Consider the following 22,470-nt stretch of genomic DNA (forward strand, 5'->3'; position numbering starts at 1 on the left):
AAACTACAAAGTAGTTTCATTGTGGGGTCCCAAGCGTGCGATAGCAAGAAACGGAGACCCCCTTCTTGTTGAGTGCTGGCTGCTCAGCTCTTTCCCGGATAGCTTCTTTCACTCCCCTCTCAAACCACCTATCCTCTTTGTCAAAGATTATGATGTCGTCGGCTTTGAATTGGTGGCCGGTGAATGGGTCGCAACGTAACTAGAAAATTGTTGGAGAGTCCAGAATTTATTTATATTATTGTCTATTTTCTACTACTGGGTGACTCAAAACATTTATAACTGTCAATTAGTGTTTCATCATTTCAAATTTCACAAATCATATTGTGGTCGGTCACAGGTTACGTAACAGATGCAAGTCAAATTTTGATAAAAAATGGTGCAATGGGAATCTGTTGATACATGTTAATGAAGGGGAAACTGTATTAGTGTGTTCTAAATACTTTCTCTAGCTGTGTTGTTGTTGGGTAAAACAACGTTTTGTGTTTTGTGGTCTTTGTCCCCCTTTCTTCAGGCCAAGGAGCAACTGATCAAGAAACAATATCGGGAAGCGTGCAAGCTACAGATGGAGCAGTATAAGGCAATATCACCAAAAAATAAACAATAACACACGCGATTTGCATATCAATTAGCTCATTTGCATGCCATTTGAATAATCGATTGATGTCTATGCATTTTTGAATATAGAAGATGTGCTAGAGTGCATTTTGGTTGAATTGTAAAGAAACGATATATGCATAGACACCATGCAAGTTGGCTTTTTATGATTTTCGTTTGAGTTGGTGGTTTTATCTTTTTTGTTTACGCATATTAATGAACTAATTTTCATACATCTTACAGGGCTGAGGAACCAGTGGCTGCGTACTTGTCTGCAAATAGATCATGCTTTTTAACCACATGGGTACTACTGCCTTTCTTACAGAGCCCCTGATTGGTTAATTGCATGACATAATCATCTAAGTAACCAATCAACATAGAGCTTTTAGATCTCTAGCAGGTTTAAGCTAAATCCTCTACTGGCTATTCTTACAATATTTCCAATTGGCTCAATACACGATATAGCCCTCTTTGTAACCAATCAAAAGAGTTCTTGGAGGTCGGTAGTGCCCATGAGGTTTAAAGAATGAGAATACAAACCTACAAATCAAGGGACAAATTAAGATGTGCATGTTTTTGCAGAAATAAGCCCTAGCAGTCTACCAAAGCCCAAGTAGGATGTGGTGCTCCTCATAGAGTTGGAATCACCATTGTGGAGGCAGCTGCTGGCAATTTTCTTTTGTTTTAAATTTCCCCTCCTTTTCGGTCATCCCACCATTCTTTGTAAAAGTCTGTCTTTGTCGTTGCACAGATCAGCACTGCGCATAATGAACTGCGTAGTAACAAATTCTTCGCTTCGATGACATTGCAGTCTCGTTTGCTTTTAGTTTACAAAGTTACTTTAGCAAAGGCAAAGGGAATAACCGAAATGGTTTATAATCCGAGTCAGAATTAAAAAGACTAGTTTGCATCTGACATCACTGTCAATGAAACTCCCTACGACCCTTGATTGGTTACTAGCACGTAAAATGAAGGTTGATTCAGCTGGTGCCTTCATCGAAAGGCCAAAAGCAACTTTCCTAGGCATTGTTGATAAGATGTCTTCAGGAAAGGAACCTCTAAGACCAAACTTTTGGAATGGTTTGAATGTGAAAAAATAACCATAGGCATGCTGTGGTGTTGCATTTAGAGATTTGACATCATATACAACCGTTTCTGAGTTTGATTGACAGATGGCGTAAAGGCGCAAACTAGTCGTTTTAATTTTGTCTTTGATAATACCCAAACCCATTTAGCAGTCAAGGTTATGAGTTGATGTTGTTTTGAATGAAAGTTTGGATATAATTGTTCAAATTAACAAAATTAGTTAACTTAAAGTCACACGATGCCAGAGTCGCTCTCACAAGAATTTTGGTGCACAAATTTTAATTATTTTGCTCAAAAATTGCCCAATTTTGGCAAAAATGTACACATTTTGCAACATATCTCATTGTCACTAAACCAAATTATTGCAAACAGCCCAACATCAATTTGCTGTTGCAGTGTGATGTTAAAATTCATCGTTGTCAAGTCAACTGGTTCATGCTGTGTTTTGAACCACGATCAAAATGATCACAATGCAAACTCAATGTGGTGCTAACAGGTGTGCAAACCAAGCGTGAACCAGTAACTAAGGCATGACATATTCACTCCGATGGTGAATAGATAATTGACCTTTTCGGTAAATCTCATAAGCCTTTGCGAGTACACCTGAGGACTTTGTCATTTTCGTCACGCCAACTTGTAATGCGCAGTAACAATGTTCGATAAACGATGTGTGCATCGGCTCAGATCGGCGTGATGTCAAATGACAAGTTCTCAGGAGTACTCGCAAAGGCTTGGATTTACCGAAAAGGTCAATTATTACTTTTTGTTTTGGTTGATGCATACTTCCAAATTGGAACCAACAAGAATTGCAGTGACTTACCTATTCTACCCATTACCCGTTATTTTTGATATCCCATTTTGATTTGATTTTGAATGCATGAATTGTTTGCATTTTGTTTTATTTGATGCATGCGCAGACAGACGACAATAATAATTTGTCATTGCCACAACTCCTCCACAATGAGTATGACTGCCAAACAGTTATATGTGTAACAACTGTAATATATCATATAACCCCAACTTTTTTGACTAATAGTGGTTTTTAGTGGTTGGGTTAGTGCATAGTGTTGCATTGCTTTAGGGAAGATAGGTAGTCTTGCTCCAGAATTCTATGCTCAGCTAGTGAGAACACAAGGTCAAATATTGAATCTTTCAATGGGTATTAAAAGGAAAAAATGTTATTAGAATTCTGCATGGTTGCAGCTTGGTAAAAATAAAAAAATTTAAATATGGTGCAAGAAAAATTTAATTGACTTTAGAAATTATGGAATGATGCAGCTTACAAAATAGAATAAATTGGGACGTAGAGTCTTTAATATGCCTGAAGTACATGTGTTAAGTGTAGAATGGCTGATGCAAAAGGAAGAGAAAAGCAGACGACTTTTTGCTGTTCAGTCTGAAAAAGTAGAAACGGAAAGTGCGGGATAAGTGGTACAAAATTAAAAGAGTGGGGTAGTTGATAGGTGGTTATTATTTTTTCCACATAACTGAAAACAGTGGTTTTGTGTAGATTTGTGTGTTTACATCATACATACATTTCTGTATCTAAAATAAGGGATGAAAATCTGATTACCTTTCTGCATTGTTTTGCACTCTAAGCACTCCGACTGAGACTTGACTGCAATGCTAATTACCTATGCACTAAGGCTGCTAAAAACCACACAGATACTTATTCTGATTTTGTTTCATAACCACATATTTTCTTTTTTTCGTTGTTACGTGGTCACCCTATATTGCTGACCACTTCTTTTCAGGTCTAGACTGATTAATTTGTTCCTTGATTATTATTAACACATGTAATTACTTACAACATTGACATCATGTCATGAATATTCATTAATGACATCATGTCATGAATATTCATTGATTACATGTTTACACTCTTTGTAGAGATCAGCCTTGGTCACCCTGTATGATATTCAGTGCCTGTGCATATATAGTATGTGACTGGTTGATCGCTACAATGGAAATACACTATAAAACATGTGGATTTCAGTGCTGCATTGGATAAGGTGTTAGGCACTATGGTGTAATATTATATAATAGGTAGTCTGACAACGTACTGGTATCTCCAAATATACCTCCATATAACGTGTGAATTGGGATTGCACAATTCCATGCCCCATACCAGTTCCAGCAGTGCCAGTGGATGGGCTCTGTTTGTCATTCAGGGCCTAAATTTCATGCCAGTTTGCGAAAATCAAAACCCATTTGAGTTGCTTCAATTACTGCATGATTCAATGAAAGAAATTGATTCTCGCAACAAATGTTACGAGAATCATTACGAGAATCAATTCAGTGATTCTCGTCGAATCTGAAGCCCTGTCATTAGTTTTACTTGGCCCCATATAGGTTTTACTTTGCCCTGTTTATTGCATGCACAGAATGACAGAGCAACACAGAGAAAAAGATACAGGTATATTTTCATTATGTCATTCAATAAGCCAGTCAGGACTCCACTTCATAATTTACGGTGTCCGAGAACTCAGATAGAAAGTGTGATGATGGAGAAATTACCAATACAAATAGATAATGGGCTGTTCCAGTTAAAATCTATACAGTCCCTATGGAGAACATGATCTTAATCTTCCACACAGGGAGTGTGAATTCAAAATTGGGTTACCTGAATGGGTGATTCAATATGGAATCTACACTCCCTGTGTGGGAGAGTTAGGTCATGTCTGCCAGGGGGCGTATGGATTTCAACTGGAATAGTCCTATATATAATCTCACTTTGCTGCTCTTTTGCTCACCACAAGTACATCGTCGCTGGGCAAGAAAAACTTATGTGCTTTTGGCCCCTGAACATGTTTAAAACAAAACTGCCAACAGGTTACGTATGAGATTTTGCTTTAAACATGTTCAGGGGCCAATGATACAGGAGGTTTTTCCTGCCCAACGATGTTAATCCAAGACATGCAGCGTAATATTGGTGTCAAAAAGTATTCAAACTAGCACCCGTGTGGTTGGGGCAACTGGCCTTTCACTTGACACAATTTCACGATCAAGACCTCTGATTATGTTTACCAATAGAACACTTTCATTGAAAATTAGAAAGGGAAAATATATTTTTTGTAAGCTTGATTTAGTTGCATGTTGCACAACTGCACAATGTATGATAATTAGTTAGTATGGTTATATTTTGAAAGCGGTAATTCAAGTTGTATAGAAATACAATGCAGCACTGAAGTTTGATGATCAGAAGGAAGTAGTTTCAAGAGGAAGCTTCTGTGAGGAATAAACCTGCAAATATTGTACAGGTGCAGCTTTAAGAACTTCCAAAACTTTTCACTTCAACCAGTGAAGTAGTAAACAGGCTATCACTGCAGGCATGAGACCCGCTTTTTGTGATGTCAAAATTCCCGTAATATTTATCTTCAGCCCATTTTCAGGTGTTTTTGTCCAATTTTATGTGCTTTTCCAGCTTTTTTTTTTTGAGTATTCTCATGCCTGATCACTGGGTTCCTTAGAAACTACTTCCTTACACAGTTTGTTCAACACATGAAATGCACATTATTTATCAAAGGACATTCACTATCTTGCCAAATACGAAGACCTGAGCGCAAGAACACCATAAGTCCAATTGGCCCCTCAACATGTATACACTAAAGTTACGTATAGTTTCTTAGGGTTTTATAATGTTTAATACATGTTCCAGGATGAAAACATCATGAAAGATTTGTTTTGGCCCCTGAACATGTATAAAACATTACCAAAATATACCAAACTATACGCAACTTGAGTGTATACATGTTGAGGGGCCAAGTGGACTTACGGTCTTCTTGCGCTCAGGTCTTCATTACAGTAACACCATCAAATCTATCCAATGAATCTTACCTTTCACCCCCCCCCCCTCTTAACACTATACAGGGCATTGTGAGTTAATATATAGTTTGATTCCATATTAATAATCATTCATTGGTACACTACTTAAAGTTTAGTCACTGATCAAAGATCCTGTGTCTGTGTGCTTGTAACAACAGGCCAAGGAGCAGTCGATAAAGAAACAGTACCGAGACGCCTGCAAGACTCAGATGAAGCAATACAAGGCCCTGCAAGGTCAGATGCTGCAGACCACGCCGAGGGAAAAGCACAAAACAGTCATCAAGAAACTACGGGAGGAGAAGATGAGGAAGATGGCCACACTAGGCGAGCAGTACAGACTCAGCATTCAGGAAATGCTTGAATCGCAATCAGTGAGTAGATGATGGGAGTGATTCTTAAATGGCTATAGTAATCTTAGCAATCTGATTGGCTTATCCAGGCGGTATAGGACAAGCGACAAGTGACGTTCTTGGCTAGCGAAAATACAAGGCTGACAGCCCCATTCAAAATAGACAGTTAACAGTTATAAATTGAAAAACAACATATTTACAGTGGGGTACTTTGTCGTACCCCAACGGTTTTAGAGTAAGATAATTTTGCTTTGACATCGCATAACAAATTTAGAATTATTGTTTGTGAAGATTTCATGAGTATGTGTTAATCCAATGGCGACGTCAAAAATGGCGTTATCGCATCCGCCACCTCTTGGGCTTATCCTTGTCTCTGAGTCATGTTATATCTCATAATAGATATGCGAGTATACTACATATGACAGCTACATGCAGGAATACATGTGTTGGGCAGCAGCGATCACATGCACTAGCCCAAGTGTGGTATTTTGCATTTGTGCGTGTGAACGAGAACTCCTGCTAAGTCGCTTCAGGCCACTGAATCCCTGAACTACCCATCATGGCATGCAACTATGAGATATAAAGACCTTTTGCCAGTAGTAAGTTTTGACTTATAAGTAGTTCCCAGAGGCTAACCAGGAGCTATTTCATGGTAATCAGTGGCCAAATAGAGGCTCGAGTCCCTAGCCAGGGGCCTAGAGACCTGCTCATTTTGACCCTTTGGCAAGCAGATTGTGGAAGATGTAAATTCAGCCCAGTTTACAAGCGCAGGAATAATAGCTTTGATATTTTGCTTTTTCTCACCGCAGTTAAAACTCGACGAGTCGCAAGAACGCGAGTGCAAGGAGTTAGAAGAGAAGTTACGGCAGGAAATGGAGCTTCTTCATGCATACCAAAGCAAGACACGGCTTCATCTAGAAGGGCAGCATGATAGGGAAAAGAAAGATATGGAAGAAAGGGTGTCATTACGAAGGGCCAGACTTGAATCAAAGGTATGTACAACTGCAGCATGATAGGGAAAAGAAATATATGGAAGAAAGGGTGTCATTACGAAGGGCCAGACTTGAATCAAAGGTATGTACAACTGCAGCATGATAGGGAAAAGAAAGATATGGAAGAAAGGGTATCATTACGAAGGGCCAGACTTGAATCAAAGGTATGTACAACTGGATCATGACCGGGAAAAGAAAGATATGGAAGAAAGGGTGTCATTACGAAGGGCCAGACTTGAATCAAAGGTATGTACAACTGCAGCATGATAGGGAAAAGAAAGATATGGAAGAAAGGGTGTCATTACGAAGGGCCAGACTTGAATCAAAGGTATGTACAACTGCAGCACGATAGGGAAAAGAAAGATATGGAAGAAAGGGTGTCATTACGAAGGGCCAGACTTGAATCAAAGGTATGTACAACTGCAGCATGATAGGGAAAAGAAAGATATGGAAGAAAGGGTGTCATTACGAAGGGCCAGACTTGAATCAAAGGTATGTACAACTGCAGCATGATAGGGAAAAGAAAGATATGGAAGAAAGGGTGTCATTACGAAGGGCCAGACTTGAATCAAAGGTATGTACAACTGCAGCATGATAGGGAAAAGAAAGATATGGAAGAAAGGGTGTCATTACGAAGGGCCAGACTTGAATCAAAGGTATGTACAACTGCAGCATGATAGGGAAAAGAAAGATATGGAAGAAAGGGTGTCATTACGAAGGGCCAGACTTGAATCAAAGGTATGTACAACTGCAGCATGATAGGGAAAAGAAATATATGGAAGAAAGGGTGTCATTACGAAGGGCCAGACTTGAATCAAAGGTATGTACAACTGCAGCATGATAGGGAAAAGAAATATATGGAAGAAAGGGTGTCATTACGAAGGGCCAGACTTGAATCAAAGGTATGTACAACTGCAGCATGATAGGGAAAAGAAAGATATGGAAGAAAGGGTATCATTACGAAGGGCCAGACTTGAATCAAAGGTATGTACAACTGCAGCATGATAGGGAAAAGAAAGATATGGAAGAAAGGGTGTCATTACGAAGGGCCAGACTTGAATCAAAGGTATGTACAACTGCAGCATGATAGGGAAAAGAAAGATATGGAAAAAAGGGTGTCATTACGAAGGGCCAGACTTGAATCAAAGGTATGTACAACTGCAGCATGATAGGGAAAAGAAAGATATGGAAGAAAGGGTATCATTACGAAGGGCCAGACTTGAATCAAAGGTATGTACAACTGCAGCATGATAGGGAAAAGAAAGATATGGAAGAAAGGGTATCATTACGAAGGGCCAGACTTGAATCAAAGGTATGTACAACTGTACCACGATAGGGAAAAGAAATATATGGAAGAAAGGGTGTCATTACGAAGGGCCAGACTTGAATCAAAGGTATGTACAACTGTACCACGATAGGGAAAAGAAATATATGGAAGAAAGGGTATCATTACGAAGGGCCAGACTTGAATCAAAGGTATGTACAACTGCAGCATGATAGGGAAAAGAAAGATATGGAAGAAAGGGTGTCATTACTGAAGGGCCAGACTTGAATCAAAGGTATGTACAACTGCAGCATGATAGGGAAAAGAAAGATATGGAAGAAAGGGTGTCATTACGAAGGGCCAGACTTGAATCAAAAGGTATGTACAACTGCAGCATGATACGATAACGAAGTAGGAGAACAGGTGTCGTGTTAAGGGATCTAAAATGAGCGTTTATTGCGTTTCAACAGTATTTTTTGTGGCACATGAGAGCACCTCAGACCTATCGAATTGCATTCTGAATAATGAAGCATGTCTTTCTGATATCAAATAATTTTCATTTTTGAAAATCACAATATAATATAAATTTTATGACAAATTATAAAAATTTGATATTTTTCAAATTGTTGATATAATACAGTCCTCGAAGTAAATTATATAAATCTAATGATATATTCTTAAAGTGTATGTAGCAGGGAGGAAAAGCCGACGGTCAATTGAAAATTTTGACCTTTCATATTGAAGATATGGATTTTTTCCCAAAAAGACCTCATTTCTTTTGGTGTTTTGGGAAAAAAAATCCATATCTTCAATACCAAAGGTCAAAATTTTCAATTGATCGTCGGCTTTTCATCCCACCTAAATACACTTTAAGTATAAATCATCAGATTTATAAAGTTTACTTCAAGTACTGTTAAATATCAAAAATATCAATATTTGGCTCTTAGCGTAGCTAGTGAGCCTTAGTCATTGTAGTCAGTGAGGACTGTATTTTTGCTACATATTTTGGCCACTTGCGTTCTTGCTTTTTATGCTAAGGTTTCTTTTGTTAATGATATTTGGCTTTGAAATTACGTTCCAAGGTTTGCTTAGTTATTTAGCAATCGATTGCACTCCTTTAGAAGTGAATTTGGGGTGGGGAAAGTACTTATTTTGAAGTGAGAAAAGTCAAAAGTCGTCATGAGAAACAAGTCATTTCTATCGCTTTTGCTTGGTTCCCTGTATGCGCTAGAGATTATTTTGGTCTGAGTAATTTAAGTTGTGAGATCATGGCGGGAATTGACGGATTGCACTATTTTTCTTTGGGAAAGTGACCTTTTATCATGAATTTTTGCGGTGATCTCACATGGATAGAAACGTGATTGGATGATTCCTTTGTCCAGATTGTTTATTGAGTTCTCGGGAGTTTTGTTACCATGGGACAACACTTCAAAATATTTAGAGACCAGCGGCGTAGTAATTTAATTAAATGAGCGCTAAATAACCAGGGTTGCCAAAAAAATTCAGCCCGAATCGCAGGTCAAATAATCGAAAAGTCGCCCAATTTTTTTCTTTACCCTTTGTATTCTATGGGGCAGGAAATTGTCCCGGGGAAAATCTTCAAAGGTCGCCTAATTGGGTTACCAAATCGCGGGTTTGACAACCCTGAAAACAACGTCTCGACAGCGAAGGTCACATCTGGCTATTCATTATCATTGTTTGTCTGGCACGCTTTCTACAGCGTGGGTTGGGAATTCTGAAAATCTGTAAAAATTACAATTTTATGGAATATAGGGTGGGTTTCTAAAAAGCGTGTGAGCAATATATAATTATAAAGCGTAGGGGTAACGCTACCAATTGAAAAAAAAAAATATAATAAAGTAATTTGATGATCTGTTGAAAACATTCATATTTTCTTCATAAATCTGGAAAGAAAATGTCAAAAATTAATTTGCTGATGTTTTCAATTCATACGACGTCACCTGTAGTAGAATCGACGCGCCGTGAGTTTTATGAATGAATATAATTTTCAGTCTCTACATCAGCCGCTTTGGCCCGCTCGCTCACACTAGAAGTGGGGCGATCCGAACCACAGCGGCCGTGTAGAGAGTATAGACTGACGTATTCATGTATTCAGGATCTCACAGGTATCTCAGCCTTTTGCCCATTTGCCATGTGTTACTTTATGATAAACAATCTAAAGTCGTATCTTTTCGATGCAGTTGCATTGCAGTGATGCAGTTTTGCCAACATTTAATATGTCGCAAATGTTTCAGATGAATAAGAAAATCATGAGTGTTTGATAGATGAGGATAAATTCTGCATCAATTCGGATTCTGAAATGGATTGATGGCGCAGATAATGATAAAATGGACCCGGAAGTGACTGTATGAAACCCCGGTATGAAACGCCGATGTTCAGTCTTCCGAATTTGATAAAGTAATGCTGTAAACAATCTAAAGTCGTATCTTTTCGAAAGATGATTGCAGTTTTGCCAATATTATGTCGCAAATGTTTCAGATGAATAAGAAAATCATGAGTGTTTGATAGATGAGGATAAATTCTGCATCAATTTGGATTCTGAAATGGATTGATGGCGCGAGATAGTGATAAAATGGACCCGAAGTGACTGTATAAAAGCGGCGATAGCGCCGATGTTCAGTCTTCCGAATTTGATAAAGTAATGCTGTAAGCTTTGGTCACAAACACTGCATAAGGGTGGGGGTTCAATTTTTGATAAAAAGGGTGTCTGTCTAAAAAGTGTGAGGGAAATATAAATGGAGGGGGTTTGACCCCCTGACAAACGTTCGAAATTTGTAGTTGCTACAACTGATCATCACTATTTAATTCACTAGAATATGTTTGTTTGTCTGTGTCTGCCTCTTCTCTCAGAGACTAGTGTAGTAGTAGCTCGTTCACGTAGTGATTCCGTTGTCCCACTGGCCTACAAAACTTAGACTGCATGGCGACACAGATATCTGTGATGGCGATCGGAGTGTTATCGTCAGAGCACTAGCATAGTAGGGGAAGCATGTTCCTCAAACTTGGTGGGTGGATGCATCTTTAGTACAACCATCCACACATACAATATTTTCTCAATTCGAATTTTATCCTTTCTGGGTATGACTGATTTTGTTACCGTAAAATTTGTGTCAATTCCCGATATCACATAATAGTACCGTACACTATAAATGCACCACATTTTGTAGGCTCCAATTGCTGATTACATAAATGAGAACAACTGTAAACCAGCGGCACTGTGCAGTACCGGTCTGTTATTCAATTGCGTTGTGTGTGGGTTATGTGTATTTTATGTGTAAAATGCCTATGCGGTGATCCACCCAAAAAACAAAATCATCGTATAGATCCCTGGTACTAGGTGCATCTTGACCCCAGCATAAGTTTGTATTGGTTAGTGGGTCAAGGTCACCTGAGGTCATCCAGGGGTCATCTGAGGTCAAATTTGCAAAAACTGTTGTAGGGGCATGAAACTGTGGGTACAGTCAACATTTGGAGTCAAATTTCGGGAAGGTCATCCGGGGTCACCCAGGGGTCATCTGAGGTCAAATTACTAAATACTCGTATGGGCATGAAACTTGGTGGGTACAGTCAACATTTAAAGTCAAATTTTGGGAAGATACTAAAAATTGTCGTATGGGCATGAAACTAGTTGGGTACAGTCAACATTTGGAGTCAAATTTTGGGAAGGTCATTTTGAGGTCATCCGGGGTCACCTGAGGTCAAATTACTAAAAACTGTCGTATGGACATGAAACTTGGTGGGTACAGTCAACATTTGGAATCAACATTTTGGGAAGGTCATTTTGGGGTCACCCAGGGGTCATCTGAGGTCATAGTACTAAAAACTGTTGTATGAACATGAAACTGGATACAGTCAACATTTGGAGCCAAATTTTGTGGGGTCGCATGTTCCTCGAACTTGGTGGGTGCATCTTGACCCCAGGCAGAACAAGTTTGTATTGGTTAGTGGGTCAAGGTCACCTGAGGTCATCCAGGGTCATCTGAGGTCAAATTAGCAAAAACTGTCATATGGGCATGAGATCTTGGTGGGTACAGTCAACATTTGGAGTTAAATTTTTGGAAGGTCATTTCAGGGTCAACCGGTGTCACCCAGGGGTCATCTGAGGTAAAAATGTCGTATGGGCATTGGTGGGCACGGCCAACATTTGGAGCCTAATTTTGTAGGGTCGCACAGAACAAGTTTGTATTGGATAGTGGGTCACGGTCACCAGAGGTCATCCAGGGGTCATCTGAAGTCAAATTAGCAAAAAGTGTCGTATGGGCATGAAACTTGGTGGGTACAGTCAACATTTAGAACCAAATTTTTGGAAGCTCATTTCGAGTCAGCCAGGGGTCACCTGAGGTCAAATTACTAAAACTGTCGTATGGGCATGAAACTTGGTGGGTACAGTCAACATTTGAAGTCAAATTTTAGAAGGTCATTTCGGGGTCATCTGAGGTCACCATTTAGAGCAAAATTTTTGGGAGGTCATTTCGGGGTCGTCTGAGGTCAATTTAGATGAATTCTAATAGTTGCCAAGGCTTTCTATAGTTGTTGAAAGCTTCAAATACTAAAAAAAGGGGATTTTAAAATTTTGCAGAACAAATTATCTTGCTGGTTCAGTAGTAATTTGCACAATAATGAATTATTTTCAGATTTTGCAACTAATAGTAATGCGGCAAAAAATAATAATGCGGAGGAGGAAGATTGACCACCGCATCGAGTTTCAAGGACCGTATTGAATATTTGTGGGGAATTTTTTCAAACTGAAGGTTTAAAAAAATTGACCGACCTACCAACATGTTGCGCATTCGACTCCAAGAACAATTGCTTTCCCACAAAAAAAGCGTAGAGCCACAGCGCCATTGGTGCTCTTGTTAATGATTTGTCATAAAATGTGTATTAAATTGCTAATTTCAAAAATCAAAATTATTTGATATCAGAATGACATTCTTCGTATTCAGAATGCAATTCGATATGTCTGATGTGCTCTAATGTCCCAAAATAAATACTGTCCAAACGCTCATACCCTAGCCCTTAAAATGCCAAATGTAACATATGTCTTATGTATGCTAGAGAATGATAGGAAGACAGGTTATTTATGTTACAAGGAGCTACAATCCCGGTCATAATTGTTGGAACACTTTAACATTGGTACTTCAAATATGCCCCATTCCCCCCATCAATGTTGGTAGCTTGCTTTTTTTGGGGGGGGGTGGTCATGCACCCCTAGAGACTTCCAACATTGATTGGTGGGGGAGGGTTGTAGTAGTAGTAGGGAAGGGTTCAGACTTCACACCAAAGAAAGAGAAATTTTAGAAAGTATAACAGAAATACGGTTTCAAACAACCTTACTTTGACACAAGTGTTCAAACTATTTATGACCGGGATTGTAGGCCCAGGGGAAAGATACATTTTTGACGAAATGAGACCATTTGTAGTAGAGAAAGGCAGTGTGATTGACAATATGATGAGTTATTATAAGTGATTTGGAAAGTACGGTTTTACTTGGAAAAAATACAGATTTCAAAGCTTAAAATACAGTTTTGTAATTTTGAAACTTGGCATGTCTGCTATCGTTAATATCGCACTTGTTTTCTGTTCATTGTGATGTCCTCAGATCGATGAAGATAGTGTACGTTTACAAACAGAGAAAACCGAAAGGATACGCCATCTCCTTGATCAACAACAGAGAGAAATTGACACTTTTGATGCAGATAGCACGGAGATGGGACTCAAAGGCCTATCGATAGACGACATCAGGCAAGACGCATTTGGCGGCCGCGCCAGTATGGTTCTGGACTCTTCTATGATCCCTGGCAATGGCGGCCCGTTAACACGAAGTGAAAGCAGTACTTCAAGGGGTAGCTTTAACACTCAGTTATAAGAGTGGTTCCCCCGATTAGCCTTATATATATCTTGTTTTTGTGTTATATTAATAATGATGATCATATTGATAAGTATAGATGCGAGAAAGTCCCTGTGCCCAGGGTGTTTTTTAACCAGTGTGTTACAGTAATGGAGGAGTCCTTGGTGCGAGCCTTAACTTGCATTGTAATGGGAGGGGACTCCCCATTTAGGCCTTAACAACAATGGACACAAACATATACCCCATCCCCCTTCCATGATACTTGCATAGGCATGGCACCTTCTGTGATTTGCAGAAAATTGTTTTATTATTTGAGCAATGATTTTTACTTTGCTGAAATATCAAGTGATGTGTATTGCGTTGTTGCGTCCTATTTTAAAATTGTTTGGTAACGCTATTTCTAGTTTGAATGTTTCTGGGCGATTCATATTTATATTACCATCATTTGCCAGACTCGGTATGAGTCCTATATCGACACTAATATATTGGTGCCACATATATACAGGGATCTGTCCAAAATAAGTGGGGTCTAGGTTGATATCAATTAATATGATCATACTACTGGAGCAGCAAGGGATACCCCACATATATAAAGGGCTATTCCAGTTGAAATCCATGCTACATACACCCCCTGTGGAAGACATGACCTTAATCTCTCACACTGGGGGTGTAGATATCAAATGGAGTCACTCATTCAGGTAACCCCATTTGAAATCCACACTCCCTGTGTGGAAGAATAAGGTCATGTCTTTGATAGGGGTGTATGGATTTCAAGTGGAATAACACAAATGGAGATACGTGACACAGTATTCTGTGAATTATTCCTGGCTCTCTGTACTGTAGCATCTTTTTGTTTAGTACTTGCTTGCTCCTTATCTCCGTATGACTACCTTGAGAAAGGTTATTGACCTTTTTAGTAGTTTTGCAAAACAAGGCCATAGCAACACATTAACTCTTTGAACCCTAATTGGCTGTTAGAAGTCTGGTAAATGTTTTAAAGGTCAAATTAGGACATGCAATTTTATTCAAAAGATGGGCAAACCTCAATTTCTATCCAAGACCCTGGTTGTCGGCACGCTTGCAGCGGTACCACGTATAAGCACTGACGTCATTATGAAACTGGAGGTGAAATGAAATGTACGTTGGGTACCATCTCTTAAAACCTACCTTGCCTACAATGTGGAAAGCACTAGGATGCCATCATTTGCAGATATAACTGTTTGGCTTGCGCAACAAATTGGTGTGGTAATGAGCCAACTTCATTATATGTGACGTGATCAAGGGGAATGAGTCACATGTCGATCCTGGTCGAAAATGAGTTGTACATACATTTCTAAAGAGGACATTTAGAGCTTTCAGAAATTGAAAACCCCATGTTGATACGACTTTTGTTTGCGAAGTTACATCAATTAATCAATCACTGAAAACAATATAAAACAAAAGAATTTTAACACTTTCTTTGCCAATATCTCAAAATCAATATTAGCTTATACATGCGACTCATTTCCCTTGATCGTGTCACATATTTAGGGACTGTTCACAAACACTTGTTAGGGGGGCCTGATGCAAAAAAATTTTACCTTCCTAAGGGGGGGGGGGACTGAAAAAATGACCACAAATTTTCCAAAATTGAGTTTATATGCTTTTCTATGGGGTTGACCCATAATTTTCATGTCAAAAAGGGGGGGCCCTGAAATTTATGAGATCTGTAAAGGGGGGCCCCGGAAAATTTCTGTGATTAATTTTTTTTGTATCAGCCCCCCCCCCAACAAGTTTTTGTGAACGGTCCCTTATAGAACAAAAGTGTGTAGATTTGGAAAATGTTACGAGCTTTATTTCAGGTCACCCTCCAGAGGTGCAATTTAGTGACCTCTGTACAGAAATTGATATACTTAACAGGTCAATGAATTTTGCACCCTGGGGATGATAGTAATACAGCTTGTAAGAGCTAGTTGTGATAGAAAAGATACTTTTTTTTGTACTGATTTTTCATACAAAGTGTCAAAACATGTCTTGGTTGTGTTCAAAATTGGTATTTTTGAAATTTGCATGAAATGTGGAGTTTCCCGTCTAGCTTGGATTTTTTTGCACACAAATATTGCCAATTTGTGAAACTTCTATAGGAATAAAATGTTGCAAAATTTATGAACAAATTTTAATGCAAGAAAAATATTGCTTTATTGTACCAGGCTAGCATTGGACATGTTATTGTAAATGGATAAGAGGGTGCTGCCAAATAGATAGCGGTGCTTACTTGTGCACACAGAGAGTAAATAAGTGATGTATTCACAATATGACTTCAGGCTGGATTAGCTTGCATACTACGCAGGTGTTCATGTATGTGTAACAGAAAGTCGCTCAATACAGTTGTTTTAGACCGTCTAAAGTAATGGAAACTATTCCCTGTTTTTACCGTACGATAAATTTTTTTAAAGATGTGTCCCAAATTGAAATTGGTGGTTATGTCACCATTCTCAGGTCTTTCATGGTATTAAACCCCTTTTTTCACTCTCAATTCCAAAAGGTTAAGCAGTCCCATCAAACAGTTCAAATGTAACAAACATGAACTTTGCCCTAAGTATTGTGTTTTATCGTATCTTAAAATAAAGGTATTATCCTTGTGACATGTTGAATATGGTTTATATATGAGAAATCGAGTCCTGCAGACCTAATTGTTAACTTATTTCCAGTATTTTTATAAAACAGTTGGTGTAAACTTGGTTTTGTCACTGGCTAACCCTGTTTAATGTCAATTCAGGTATGTTGAACCTGGCTTTGTCACTAGCTAACCCTGTTTAAAGTCAATTCAGCTAAGTCAAACTTGGGATTTGTCACTAGCTAAACCTGTTTAATGTTAATTCAGCTATGTCAAACCTGGGTTTGTCACTAGCTAACCCTGTTTAATGTCAATTCAGCTGTCAAACTTGGGATTTGTCACTAGCTAAACCTGTTTATTGTCAATTCAGCTATGTCATACGTGGGTTTGTGGCCAGCTAACCCTGGTTAATGTCAATTCAGCTAAGTCACGCACCTCCTGGTTACCAGTGTCTAACTGTGAAAATGACATAAATGAAATCTTTCCATTTTGCCGTTGCCTACTCCTTTTAAAGCTACCTCATGGATGGATATCCATAGGTTTGGTACTCATTTAACCCCATGGGCACTACTGCCTTTCTTACTCTGCCCCGGATTGGTTCATTACATGATAGAATCATCTCAGCCACCAATCAAAACAGAGCTTTTAGATCTCTTAGCAATTTTAAGCTTACTCCCCTTCAGCCATATTGACTATTCTTACCATATTTTCGATTGGCTCAATACATGCTATAGCCCTTTTTGTAATCAATGAAAATAGTTGTTAGAAGCCAATAATTTGGACGGTAGTACCCATGGGGTTAACATAGGCTTACAAGTTTAGATAAAATGTATGTTTGGGGGGGGGGGACAGCTTCAGCATCAGACATCAGACACAGAATTGCCAGCTAAGGATCTGATATCATTTTCATAAACCGGATTTAAGTTGAGAATAATTAAGTTGTTATGTTTATTTTATATGAAATATTGCCATTGAACGTCAAAAGTTTGCCAGGCATATTGCAAAATATGGTAGAGTTTAAGACTTTTTTGCTGTCCATGACCGACATGCAAACATGGGGAAGTCTGGACTGTATAAATGGTTATTTTCGCGTACAGGATTTTTCGTATTATCCAATAAACAGGACTTTTGGTTTTGGTATGGTTGTGAAATTATTCACACCTTTAAAATGTTATATGACAACAAAAGTTTATATTTGTGTGTTGTTAAATTCACGACCTAGCTGTTCACTACATTGTGTGAAAATAAAACCCTCGCAAAAATGACTACTTATACAGTAATATGTGACACAATCTGGTCTATGTAGGCCAAAGGAGACAAATTTGAAATTGAGATAAAGGCAAAAATATGGAGTAAAAAAACAATAAAATACATTAAAAAATCATCACAAAACTTCTCAACTTTAGAACCAAGTATGCTAGACCTTTGGTGTTTTCAGTATATGATAGCCTAATATATAAAGTAAATCAATTGTCCCAAAATTCCTCCTTTGGCCTCACCAGATCGTATCACATATACACTCTTTGGGGGTACATAATAGGTGATCTGTCTGTGAAGTTTCTCTTCTCAAATAATGGAATGCCCTGAATGAATAGCTATAATAGAGAAATTATTTATTGTAAACATTGTTTTTGTTTACCCGTAGGTATTGTTTCATTGAATTGCACAATTTTCTTTCATCGTAAAATGTATTATATCATCAGGTATTATGTGATCCATTGTTTTATTTTTCATTTTTATCCCGTGTAACAAAAGAGGTAAAACAGTAATATACGCAGACAGACGTCATAATGATGATTATGTACAACACTATATCCTCCTTCAAGGACATCAAATCGAGGTGCAACTTTCATGATTAAATGATAAGAAAAACAACATTGAATCCTGATACCATTTTTGCACTTTTGATTTTGGAATTGTTGTTAATTCCGATCTTATAAATTATTTTATTGGACTCAAATGGAAGAGCATTTGTTCTTGAAGATCTTGTGAAATGGGCTAGTCCAGATCAAATCCATACACCCCCTATGGAAGACATGATCTTAATCCCACACAACGTGGGTGTAGATTTCAAATGGAGTCGCCCATTCAGGTAACCCATGAAATTCACACTCCCTGCGTGGAAGATTAAAGTAATGTCTTCCATAGGGGGTATGATCTCAACTGCAATAGCCCAATCAATTAAAAGACAAGTATGCTGCTGCATCTGAAGTGCCAGTATCACTCCATTATAGCTACGTATGGGCTGTTCCATTTAAAATCCACACTACCCCTGTGGAAGATTTAAAAAATATTTTACAGGGGGAGTATGAATTTCAAATGGAATTAGCACATTAACCAACTCTATTTGAAACTCACCCTCTGTCTAAGATTCAGGCTGAATCTTTCTCAGAGGGTGTGTGAAATTCAAATGGAGCTGCCTAATGTGTTCATTCCATTTGAAATTCATACTCCTCCTGTGGATGATAATCTTCCACTGGGGTAGTGTGGATATATTATGTAACATAGGTTTAATTACCTTTGCCTTGAGTTTGGTAGTGACGAAGATGCATTTTGCTGGTCACAGTAGAGCATATGTGTACACACCAGTACAAGTAGCATTTTGTCAACACGCTTTGCCGCAGTCACTTGAAGGCACTGTGGGCACCACCACTGGAGGTGGAACAAAGTTTATGAAGGGTGTGAATAGCCCAGATTTACTACCGTCATGTAATATCAAAGTGGTATAGAAATATATTTTCTGTAGTGTCATCTTATTTAAAGCCAAAATGTTACACTGAAACTGCCCCCTGTTTTATTGAAACTGGAAGAGCTATAATTGAAAACTGTCCTATGCATAGACATGTTCAGGGACAGGCGATTTGCGCGAAAAAAAATAGCAAATTGCGCGGAACTTTTTTTTTCAGTGCAAATCATGTATCCCTAAATTGCGCGGAAAGAAAGTTCCGCGCAAATCGCCTGTCCCTGGGTCACATGTTTAAGATGTTATAAAGTCAATCATATGGACTGGGTGTCGTCCTATCATATGCTCAAATAAGATGAGTTTAGATGCAAAACTCCGTGATCTAGGCTAGTTTGGATCATATTGTGCTCTTCCAATTGAAATCCTTACTCCTGATAGAAAAGACATGACTGTAACCTACTACACAGGGAGTGTGAATTTCAAATGGGGTTACCTGAATGGGTGTCTCCATTTGAAATAAACACCTGTGTGGAAGATTAAGATCATGTCTTCCATAGCAGAGGGTTGTATGGATTGGAATAGTCCTGACACTGAATTTGTTGTATACAGCATATCAAGGGGTGAGCGTAACAAAGATTTTTTGCGAAAACAAGATTTTGATAAGACTAAACTCCATTTAGCATTGCCTTTTGGCCAGTGAAACATAGACTAACCCAATGAGGCCCATGCAAAATTGTATTATTTCAAAATGGAGTTTCGTCTTTGTTACGCTCACCCTTTGATATGAAAAGGTACAATTGTCTTGTCTCAAATTTGAAGTGTAGTGAATGGATCGACATCAAACCAACTACTCTGAATGTACTGCATTTATGCATCTTATCTCCTCACTCAGTTTGTCTAGCTTTTATTTATTTCATAGAACTAAAAAAATGGTATCATAAGTATGAACTAATTTGATCAAGTTGTGAAAAAAACCATATATTATAACATCAGCTTAATGAAATTAAGGGGATTTTCAGCCCGAATTTGGGGTGCTAATGACACATTAAAAACATTTTGTTGTCTGCTACTAGATTTGGCATTCTTGCTATCATTAACAAGTGAAGGGGTATTCCAGTTGTAATCCATACTCCCTATGGCAGACATGACATTAATCTGCCACACATAGGGTGTGAATGTCAAATGGCCGATGCCATTTGAAATCTACACCCCCTGTGTAGAAGATTAAGGTCATGTCTTCTGTAAAGAGTGTATGGATATTAAATGAAATGTACTCTCTACAGTTGATTTTATGATTATACTGTATTATGAGCGACAATGCAAACCTGGAGGGGGAGACAGGTATTATCTAAATTCTCATCAATGATATTAAAAGAAAAGTAACTTATTTTTATAGTGTATCAATGAGAAAAAATAACAAAATCAGGGTTTCCATAGTGGATTAATAAGCTGCAGATACGATGTGGCATATGGTATGAAAATTGGACGTGATGAAACGATAGTCAGTCTCTGCTACTGTGTAGACTGTTGGCTGATGAAGAGACTGATTGACGGGCAGGGTAGTCATGAGCAAGCTTATTGCCATTTTGCCTTGCCAATGTTTTACTCTCAACGTGGAAACTTTGTCTTGAATCCTACTAGTTATTAATTTGAAAAACAGCTTTGCCAAGATTATTATGTGGTCTGTACAATCGCTGCGTCATTTCTTAACCATTTTTGAAAGATTTTCTTCCTTCTGTGCTGTTGAAAAGTATGTGATCAAAAATGTTCCATCTACAATTGTATCTGCTGTGTGTGACTTTCAAAAACGAACTAAAAATAACAAAAATTAAAATATTCTGAGAAAAGATGTCACCATGAGGTTCATATGGAGGCAAAGTTCAATGCAATGTAACTTATGTAAGTTTTGAACTTGGGCTTGTCAATGAGAGTGATTTGGACCCCCTTTTTCCCTTCACATTCTTTGTATCTGTTAAGTTTCTTGATTGTACAGGTCACATGGTGGGGATAGTCAGTGAGTTAAGTATCAATTTTCGTGTATATAATTATTATGGCAACCTTGTATATGCCACATTATATTTACTAGCCATTTTTATTAACACATCACTGATACCTTGACTTGCTGCCCCGCTATGCCAATTTTGTGTCCGATATACTCTAAAACAAATGATATCCTGTGGATTTACAGTGTGTCCGTTGCAGAAAAGGTCCACGTGCGTGTAACAGGCGTGTTTTGCTGCAGAAAGATTCTATTGTTAAATATTTGCAGCAAACCGAGCCATGTGAACAATAATGTAACCATGATACCAGTTGTGTAGCTGACACACTGTAATCTGAAACAATGAAATTCCTTAAAGTTGACTTTCATCAGCTGTATCAATAAGATGAAAGGACCATTTATTATTTATTATTGACATTTTCATTTGAGCTTGCAAGGCTCAACAATGTATTTTTTAACTCGTGTATTTTATGTTCATGATTATTTTTTGTTGTACGATAGACCACTGATTTAGCTTGAAGTTTATAATGGCTGATTTTACACAAGCTGACATGAGTGGACCATTGGAAAAACATACTGGACATAAATACAATGGGGGATAGTGATTATTTTGTTTTAAAAGTATGAAATATAAAAAAAGAAAACAGAAAAAAAAGATACAAGATGATTTTTGTGTGTTTATATCCCAACATGCATTGTGTCAAATCCTTTTCACACATTTATGCATTGATTTACAACACTTATTATTGAATCATGTTTAGTAGATACTATTTAGCTGACTTGAAATGCATGCTGGGATATGAATATGATATTGTAAATGCTTCATGGTTTGATTAAAGGTGGGCATCTGTGAGGATGCTCCATGTCAAAACTTTACCTTTGGTGTGTGCAGAATATTTCTTTGTCTTTAGGGATGCCGACTTAATCACCTCATGGGCTCCAAAGAAGATTTCTAATATCCTTCCCAGGGTCCTTTGCAACTTCTATTACCCTATTCTTTCCATTAACGACCAGGGCACTTAGTCATTTTTGGTGGGCGCTTATTTTTTACATTAAAAGCCGACAAAAGCACAAATCCATCATCAGTGTGTCATGATTCAGATTGGCAAGGGCAGATTTGTTTTGTTTTGTTTGTTGTTAATGGCCTGTCTTTTCTTACAACCAGAATCTTATGTTAGAAAAATAATTATCTAGCATGAATCACAGTGTTTC

At 38.1% G+C, this 22,470-nt stretch overlaps 1 protein-coding gene across 5 annotated transcripts in view; it reads left to right on the forward strand.

Annotated features, from left to right (window-relative positions):
• Window positions 1-22,134, forward strand: part of LOC140164543 (serine/threonine-protein kinase TAO3-like) — a 115,798-nt gene extending 93,664 nt beyond the window's left edge. For 4 of the 5 annotated variants that reach the window (XM_072187843.1, XM_072187845.1, XM_072187844.1 and 1 more), the window contains 4 exons: window positions 512-577; window positions 5,664-5,876; window positions 6,665-6,847; window positions 13,732-22,134. In XM_072187843.1, coding sequence (XP_072043944.1) covers window positions 512-577; window positions 5,664-5,876; window positions 6,665-6,847; window positions 13,732-13,998 — 729 coding nt within the window. In that variant the 3' untranslated portion in view covers window positions 13,999-22,134. The remainder of the gene's footprint in view (window positions 1-511; window positions 578-5,663; window positions 5,877-6,664; window positions 6,848-13,731) is intronic. The other variant, XM_072187846.1, reaches the window with a different exon arrangement.
• Window positions 22,135-22,470: the final 336 nt, after the last annotated feature.

The sequence above is a fragment of the Amphiura filiformis genome, chromosome 11, assembly GCF_039555335.1.
Source record: "Amphiura filiformis chromosome 11, Afil_fr2py, whole genome shotgun sequence".
Taxonomy (NCBI): Eukaryota; Metazoa; Echinodermata; class Ophiuroidea; order Amphilepidida; family Amphiuridae; genus Amphiura; species Amphiura filiformis.